The sequence below is a fragment of the Branchiostoma belcheri genome, unplaced genomic scaffold (genome assembly GCF_001625305.1).
Source record: "Branchiostoma belcheri isolate BF01 breed outbred unplaced genomic scaffold, Haploidv18h27 scaffold47, whole genome shotgun sequence".
Taxonomy (NCBI): Eukaryota; Metazoa; Chordata; class Leptocardii; order Amphioxiformes; family Branchiostomatidae; genus Branchiostoma; species Branchiostoma belcheri.
In genome coordinates, this window is record NW_017804098.1 from 1,755,820 (window position 1) to 1,764,588 (window position 8,769).

The 8,769-nt window shown below is 38.9% G+C and overlaps 1 protein-coding gene across 1 annotated transcript in view; it reads right to left on the reverse strand.

Moving 5' to 3' along the window:
* The window catches only part of LOC109479205 (protein arginine N-methyltransferase 1-like), an 8,882-nt gene extending 432 nt beyond the window's left edge, over nt 1–8,450 (reverse strand). The window contains exons 1-8 of the mRNA XM_019781098.1: nt 8,322–8,450; nt 7,116–7,271; nt 6,440–6,503; nt 5,779–5,924; nt 4,524–4,611; nt 3,476–3,591; nt 3,044–3,185; nt 2,132–2,244 (exon numbers count right to left, since the gene is read on the reverse strand). Of these exons, the coding sequence (XP_019636657.1) occupies nt 2,132–2,244; nt 3,044–3,185; nt 3,476–3,591; nt 4,524–4,611; nt 5,779–5,924; nt 6,440–6,503; nt 7,116–7,271; nt 8,322–8,426 (930 nt within the window). The 5' untranslated portion in view covers nt 8,427–8,450. The remainder of the gene's footprint in view (nt 1–2,131; nt 2,245–3,043; nt 3,186–3,475; nt 3,592–4,523; nt 4,612–5,778; nt 5,925–6,439; nt 6,504–7,115; nt 7,272–8,321) is intronic.
* Nucleotides 8,451–8,769: the final 319 nt, after the last annotated feature.

Consider the following 8,769-nt stretch of genomic DNA (forward strand, 5'->3'; position numbering starts at 1 on the left):
CGCTTGTGGCAGGGTACATATACGCAACAGGTTGACAAATAAGAAAACGACAAGTTGACAAAAACTTGATACAATTTATTTAGTCTGACGTTTCTGAACTGAGCAGTTAAAGATATTTTCAGTTTTTAATGACCTAAGTATGAAATGCTGATTCAAATGTGATAGCGTGAAGCAGTATGTGTAAATATCATACCGATTTCCTTATTACCTTCGCCAAGAAGGTAATGTTTTTTAGTAGCGTTGTCCGTCCGTCTGTCCGTTTGTGCAGCATAACTCAGATATGCATAATTTATGAGGAAGTGCTAAAATAGCCTTTTTATTAAGATAAGACTGTCATTGGGTGGAGAATATGATCAACTGATATAATCCATGCAAATGAGGCTCTTATTTGCAAAATCAATGATTAAAATTGTATAATTCATCAACCGCAAGGGTTAACATCACTTGGCGAAGGTATGAGATCGTGGAACTCTTGTTATCATTTGAATCTCTGAGAATAGGTGTTGGCGGTTCCAGTTGCTAACAGTTCTGATACTGAATGCTTGACTGCTCACCCGAGTCTTTCTAGAAACCCGAATCCTAGAATGCTGATTTTTATTCATGCTATTCAGCACAATTAAAAGTACAATACAAGTCAGTGAACGGATATATAGCCAGTATATGCCAATGAACAGTATATCATTGAAACGTCGACATGAACGAAAGAAATATTTTGATTCTAAAAAGTATTTGAAAATGCTTTGTTTTATTTTATAGGTGATGTTGTCATGAGGGCATAAATGACATAATAAAAGTCATGATTGGCCTTCCTGACAAGAAAGTAACTATTTATCATATTTCAATAGAATAAGATGCAAAGGTACGTTTTACCGCAAATAGCAAAGTTTATTTCAACAAAAAGAAAACTGATCGGTGGTTCAGCTATGATGGGATTTCTTACATCACCAATGAACCTTACAAACCGTATGTTATCATACGTGAGATACTGTACAGTTACTAGTCAGTAGTGTACATGATATGTGATCCGTTGGGGGATACTGAACAGGTACTAGTCAGTAGTGTACATGATATGTGATCCGTTGGGGGATACTGAACAGTTACTAGTCAGTAGTGTACATGATATATGATCCGTTGGGGGATACTGAACAGTTACTAGTCAGTAGTGTACATGGTATGTGATTCGTTGGGGGATACTGAACAGTTACTAGTCAGTAGTGTACATGATAGGTGATCCGTTGGGTGATACTGAACAGTTACTAGTCAGTAGTGTACATGATAGGTGATCCGTTGGGTGATACTGAACAGTTACTAGTCAGTAGTGTACATGATAGGTGATCCGTTGGGTGACACTGAACAGTTACTAGTCAGTAGTGTACATGATAGGTGATCCGTTGGGTGACACTGAACAGTTACTAGTCAGTACGGATGGAATCACTAGTCAGTAGTGTACATGATATGTGATCCGTTGGGGGATACCGGACAGTAGTGGTAGTAAGTCTGGGTCGAAGACGTCTCCTTGTAGTTGATCTTCAACTGGAACTCCAGGTCTCTCTCCTGTAGACACAGAACGAATATATGAAAATGTTCATTAATAAGAAATATTCTCCCACGAATCAAAAAAAAAGTCTAATATACTATCATCACATAATAAAATAATAATGCATTTCTACGTCAAGTTCGAAAATGATATCTGTTGCACGATATGGAAAGGGGCGTGAGGTTGTGAAAAATAAATCTAACATGTTCTCAGTTGTGTGCGTAATATAGCTATCTAAATGTGTGTGTAGCTCATTTCTTGTCAAGGCAACAAGGCACGTAGCCTCTAACATGTAGCTTCCACCAGGCCTTTCTACGGGAATACGGATCGTAAAATTCGGCAAAAAAAGAGAATAAAATGGGTCAAGAGAGTCCGGTCGCGGGGAGGTAGTTTCTTTCCCGTATAAGGCGACCAAACTCCCCTGGCAAATGTTCTCCTATATATAGCCAGCGTAGTTTGTCTGGTAGAGACTATCTAACATGCTTCATAGGCGACCGAAAAGAGTAGAAATTGGCCAAATAGACAAATAACATGCCAGGGGATTTGGTCGCTCAGGACCAGAAGAAACGACAAACGAGGACAGTATGTCTTTACCCCGCATGGTTTGACGGACAAGGAGCCTTGAATCTCGTCTCCCTCCTTCACGTCCAGTGCTTCCCCCAGATGGAAAGCTAGCTGTCCCCAGTGAGTGGATTTCGCCTCTGGACCTGGTCATATTAGGGAGAGAAAACATGATTGAGTTTTTTTTTATCAATTGCTTACGTCACGTATCAGTAAAGTCTCGTGTGAATAAGGTCACGTGCTTGTAAACCGTAACTCTCGCGAGATCACGTGAAGTGATTGGTCATTAACTATCCTGATGAAGGCGACAGTGGTCGCTGAAAATTTGATCTCTCCGTAAACTGTGTGTTGGAATAAAGTTTAACGTTTTACTATGATTGAGTTAGTAAGCACAACTAAACCTGAGATTAGTAAGCACGAGAAATGTTTCAAACGAGAAGGCAGCTTCATTTAACTACACAAATGAGTTGACCAGGAAAACAAAATCTATTAGCCCAAAAGATTAACAAGATTTAGCACATTGGCAGAACGCACTGTGCTTGCGCGAAACCCGGATTTTTCACGGTTTTTGTTGGATGTCTTTTTTTTATATTCCAACAAGACGTGGTGACGGCACACTCAAGTTTTTTCAACTTATATTAATGCCGCCACCAACACAGGGGACAAATACACTCATTTTCACCTGAGCGAAGTGAGAAAAGTCGTGTAAAGTGCCTTTCCCAAGGGCACAAGATCGGTGGCATGTCAGGACTCGAACCCGGGACCTCTAGGTTCCGAGTCGCGCACACTGCTGCTACGCCACACGACCCCACTCTAAATGTTGTTGGACGTTGGATGTGCATCAGAATTTTGCCCGTTCCAAACCCTTACCCATAATGGTATGTACCAACACAGACGAATTTCGAACTCTTATGTCAAGATGATAGAAAAGCCTGTACACAGTACCTGTAGACAGTACGTCCGAGTTGTTGAAATGAATATCAAAGTAGATGGCGAGGGAGTGAATCTTGTCGTTCTTCTTGCACTTGAGAGTGAAAGGCGTGGAGAAGTAGACATCATCCTCAGTACAGGTGGACCAATCATATTCCTGAGAAAAAAATAACGTTAAAATGTGACATATAAACGTGGGGTGATATTTTTTTCACGTGTTTTTATCACAGACAAAAAAAAAAACATTTTCCATGACATTTTTCATACAGGGAATACAATACAAGGCTTAGAATTTCAGGAAACATAATGGTTACAATTTCCGGAAATGCAATACAATGCTTACATTTTCCAGAAATGCAATATTATGCTTGCAATTTCCGGGAATGCAATATAATGCTTGCAATTTCCGGGAATGCAATACATGTATTACAACTTCCAGAAACTCACCTTGAGAAGTGCTGGTTCGGTGACGACTTGGTTTTCTTTCAGAGGCACGTGCCAAGCGTAGGACTTGGCGTGCTTTCCCATCTCGGAGAAATCAAACCCATAGACGTCGTTCCAATCTGCAACCAGACATGATTTTTTTTTTATATTCCGAAACATGTAATCACAAGACGTGGTGACGGCACACTCAAATTTTTTCAACTTATATTAATGCCGCCACCAACACAGGGACAGTACAATATTCATTTACACCTGAGCGAAGTGAGGAAAGTCGTGTAAAGTGCCTTTCCCAAGGGAACAAGATCGGTGGCATGTCAGGATTCGAACCCGGGGCCTCTGGTTCCGAGTCGGGAACGCTGCCGATACGCCACACGACCCCACATGATTTCATTGCGTTATCCTTAAAACACTACAATTTTGGTTACATAAAATTAGCCGCAATTGTTTTATTGTATCAATCCGTACAATTAGATAACATACACACGATATAAGTACATGTTATGCTATGTCAGTACCTCAAAAGATTAACACTAGTGTATAATGTTTTTGTGCCTTTTGTCTATCGTACATTGTATGATAGTATTTCAAGATTAGGCCACAGCAAGTAAATTTTATGGATGACATCTTCCGCAGACTCCAAATATAATGCGAGCGGGCGAAAAAAAACAAGACGGGGCGAAAAAACAAGGTTCCTACATTTTAAAATTTTGACTCAATCATGTTACAAATGGTTTTGATTCAGTGGGAACATCACATATACACAGCCAGTATCACATATCACTGCATCAAAGTGAGAAACAAAACATTAAATCAGAGCCTTTTCTTGTTTCCTCTCTTCGTAGTTATCTGCATGGCAGCAGGCATCTTTGCCCATTTTCGGCATGTTGACCACTGTCAGAAGGCAACAAAATTTTTTTTCCAAAATCAGCCGAAAATTGATGCACGTGCTGATGTCATCCTTAAAAATTACTTGCTGTGGCCTTGAGTGTTTTACACGCAATTGAGGGATTAGTTCTTTGTGTGTGAATACGCAATAAGAATCATTACATACATCCAATATGCCTGTCGTGTAGCTTTGCGGCCTCCACACCACAGATGTACAAGTTGTTCTTGTCAGGCAGAAGCATACCACCAGGTTTCTACAATATAAAGGATAAAAGAATTAATATCTCCGTAAATAATTTCATCAGGTTGGTAAACGACTGAATAGCAAAGTTCTCTATCACAACCATTTATTTTTCACGAGCCGACGTTTCGATGACCGTCTGTCATCTTCATCAGGGCAATTTTGACTGGTTTACTGTGCACTAACACTGCACTGTACTGACATGTAACACCGTTAGTGCACTATGCACCAAGTAACATCTAGCGTCAGTGCACAGTAAACCAGTCAGAATTGCCCTGATGAAGATGACAGACGGTCATCGAAACGTCGGCTAGTGAAAAATAAATGGTTGTGATAAAAAGAACTTTGCTATTCAAGAATTAATATCATTTGAATATATCAGCATTTATCGATGACAAAATCACAGAGAGAGTAGACACATTCATGCAATTTTAAGCACTCCGTCATTTGATTGCACAAAGTAATAAAATGTTGTATACGTATGTTCTGAGTTTATATGCATGAACAGTTTGGTTCTTTTTGTTTGAATAGTCTAAATCTAAATATATAAAAAGAACTTGAAGAGAACATATTGACGATATAGCACTTTCTTTTCTTTTTTTTTAGAACTGATCATAGCAATGTTCTACACAATGTGCATGGTGTATAGTCTTGGTGACCTCAAATTATTGGTTAAAATATTATCAAATCTACACATAATACTTTCCAAAAATTCCTGGTATAACAAAGGGCCATAAAAAACTAGAAAAGATTAACGACATAGCACTTTCTGTTTTCAGAACTGATCATAGCAATGTTCTACACAATGTGCATGGTATATATTCTTGGTGACCTCAAATCATTGTTTAAAGTATGATCCAATCTACACATAATAATTTCCGAAAAATTCTGGCATAACAAAGGGCCATAAAATACCTGCCGTGACTGGTTTTCTGCCATGTATTATAACCAACCAACCAACCAACCAACCAACCAACCAACCAACCAACCAACAAATAAATAAACAAACAAACACTATTGTTTATCGTCTACTGGTTTTATGTATCAGTTTTCTTGTCATGTATGTGCGTCTCGAATTTTTGTTTGTGCCATGATTTTCTTTTTCTTGAAATGAATAAAACGAAGGAACCTGAAAACAAACAAACAAACAAACAAACAAACAAACAAACGAAAAACTCACCAGGAACCTGTTTCTTGCATGGATGAGTGAACGTATGCCGACTTCGTGGATCAGCCCCACTCCCATGATCTCACTAATGATGATGTCCACCTTCTCTACTCCTGCCAGTTCTATCTCCTGAACCTTGGCGTTTACTATGGTGATCACTAGATGAAAGATAGATTTTTTTGAAAATGTTAACCAAACACTAGAGAAGTAACATTTGCAAAGCATATGCATAATGTTTACCTTCGGACATGGTCTGCTCTGTTAATTCTTACTCAAAAACATTCAAATACATTGTGTTTATTCTTACTCAAACACATTCAAATACATTGTACATAGTACTAATAGTATATGGTGACAGGAGCAGAGCAGACCATGAAATTGCAACATTATGTAACCCAACACCAGTCACCATGGTGACAGACATCAACAAATCATGTCATTGGTCAGGTTAGAGGTCACTGTTTGGAGAAGAAGAAGAGGAAGAAACGGAGCAAAAACTATTTTTTTTTCCTTCGGTAAACGTAATTAGAATTTAAATATTGGATCAGTAGCTTCATCAGGTATGGTGTATGGTGGGATGTAATCACGTTGTTTGGCAAAGCGCCATCTAGCGACAAAAAGTATGTTGCAGACAACCACCTGCATGCATATTCTCATAGCATCAAACACTCACCGTCCTCAAGTCCATTCTCCTTCACGATTCCCATGGCTTGCTCCGCCACGGCACTTTCTTCTAACTACAAAAGACACAGGACATCAATTTTAATGTTGTAGTTTGATTCACACCTCATTCTATAAAATGCCACCCACAACAGATTTCACACACATTACAGTCTTGACCTGCCATGTACTTGGACCACTTCTTGTGGGTGTACCTCTTGTATTGCTTCTAGACCGCGCACTAAGTCTTATTTCATCAACACAATATATTATAACTACTTATTAGATATACATGTATTTGAATTATGCTTAACCTTATATATTGATATATTTCTTACTTGTTATTGACTATGTAAATTTTGATGTTGTATAATATTATGTGTTTTTGTATGGGGGAGGGCAACTTGTAAAGGTGCGTATGCACCTGTTTTGCCCTCCCTTTCACTTTGTGAAAAATCATAATAAACAAATAAACAAATGTGCCACATGCGTGAAAATACCAATGAATATTCCGTCTAAATTCATATTACAAGCAAGATACATATTCTTGGTTATCGACATGCACGCAAATTAGAAGAAAAATAAAATTAACAAAATATACATAGAATAGCAAGTTCAATGCTAGATGGATTATATATAAAAGCAATAATCGTGTATCATAAACAAAAAGAAATATGTTGCTGTCTTACCCCGATGACCTTCCTTGCGCCCGCTTGAGCAGCAAACAAAGACATCATGCCCAGACCACAGCCGATGTCTAAGACAACTTTTCCCTCAAACAGGTCTTTGTTCTTGAGGATGGTGTTCTTATAGAAGTCCGTCCGTACCCTGTCCTCCAGGAGACCCTAAAAAACAACAGGAATGGGGCGTTAGGTATAATCACTATATCATTTTATGGATGAAAACATATCATTAAACATAAAGCATATCATTAAATGAAAACGGAGTCACCCAAATACTGGGACAGTCGGCATCTATAGGGCAGACACCACAATTGCGTTGCACAGTAGAGGCCCAAAAATGGTAGTTCCTAGTTAATATCTTTGAAAATCCTTTTTTCTTGAAAATTTTGGTCCAGCTTGGAGATTTTTTGGCTAGAAGGAACAGGTAGGGTCTAAACTTTCCTACTTCGATCAAATTTTGTTCATTTCACCAGTTTAGTGGGCATAATGAGAGACCTGAGTGATGTGATGCCCTTAGGGCGGATGGATACATTAGAAAATTAGGTCAAAAGTAGGGTCTGTTTACTATCATCAGCTGTAGCGGGAATTTGACCAGGTCGACCCCTTGTTTCCTTTCTATATTTGTGAAGCAGACCCTTGTGGCTACCTGGTGCAGAAGAATTTTTGAGATTGAAGGATGGGAAAATACTTTCATGAGGACTTCTTTTAGTGTATTTAGGCATTTGTTCCTATGGCCAGATTTAAATTTAATAGTACTGTCTGCCCTATACGTAATTCTGACATTGTGTCTGCCATTTAAAACAGACAACTAGTAAAACTGTCTAGATTGCACAAAATAGATGTTGTCTTGGACCCCACATATAGAAATATACCCATATACATTGGCATTGATAAAAAGACAAACATTATTATGAACTAGAGATTAACATTTGCAAAGCAAATGCATAATGTTTACCTTCGGACATGGTCTGCTCTGTTAATTTTTACTCAAACACATTCACATACATGTACTACTGGTATATGGCGACAGGAGAAGAGCAGACCATGAAATTGCAACATTATGTAACCCAACACCAGTCACCATGATGGCAGACGTCAACAAATCATGTCATTGGTCAGGTCAGAGGTCACTGTTTGGAGAAGAAGAAGAAGAAGAGGAAGAAACTGGGCAAAAACAATATGTTTTCCTTCGGTAAACATAAAAAAACCTACTTGGTGAAGATCTGGACGAGCGTAGGCGCTGATCCCGTCTCCTTTGAATATCTCCTCGTGGTTTCCGTGAGTCAGATCGCCGTTAGTACCATTTTCCTTCACCATGGTGCTGTTGTCTGAGAACTGTACAGAATTCTGTAACGCAAAATCAACAGGAGGCCATGTTCCTTGTTCAAAATCTTTTTAGTGACAGTTTCTTTCCCCGTACGGCCAAGCTTTGGAATTCTCTCCCTGACAAGTGTTTCCCACCAACTTACAATCTACAGGCTTTCAAATCAAACGTTCACTGCCATCTCTTGACATAGCCATGTTTCTCTCATATTTCTAGTTCAATGCCGAGAAGTGGTCGTATAGGCCTTGCATTGAACCACTCCGTTAAAAAAAGAAAGATGCAAAAAGAGGGTATTCAACAGGCACGGTTTAGTCAGTCTGGACTGGACCGCACCAA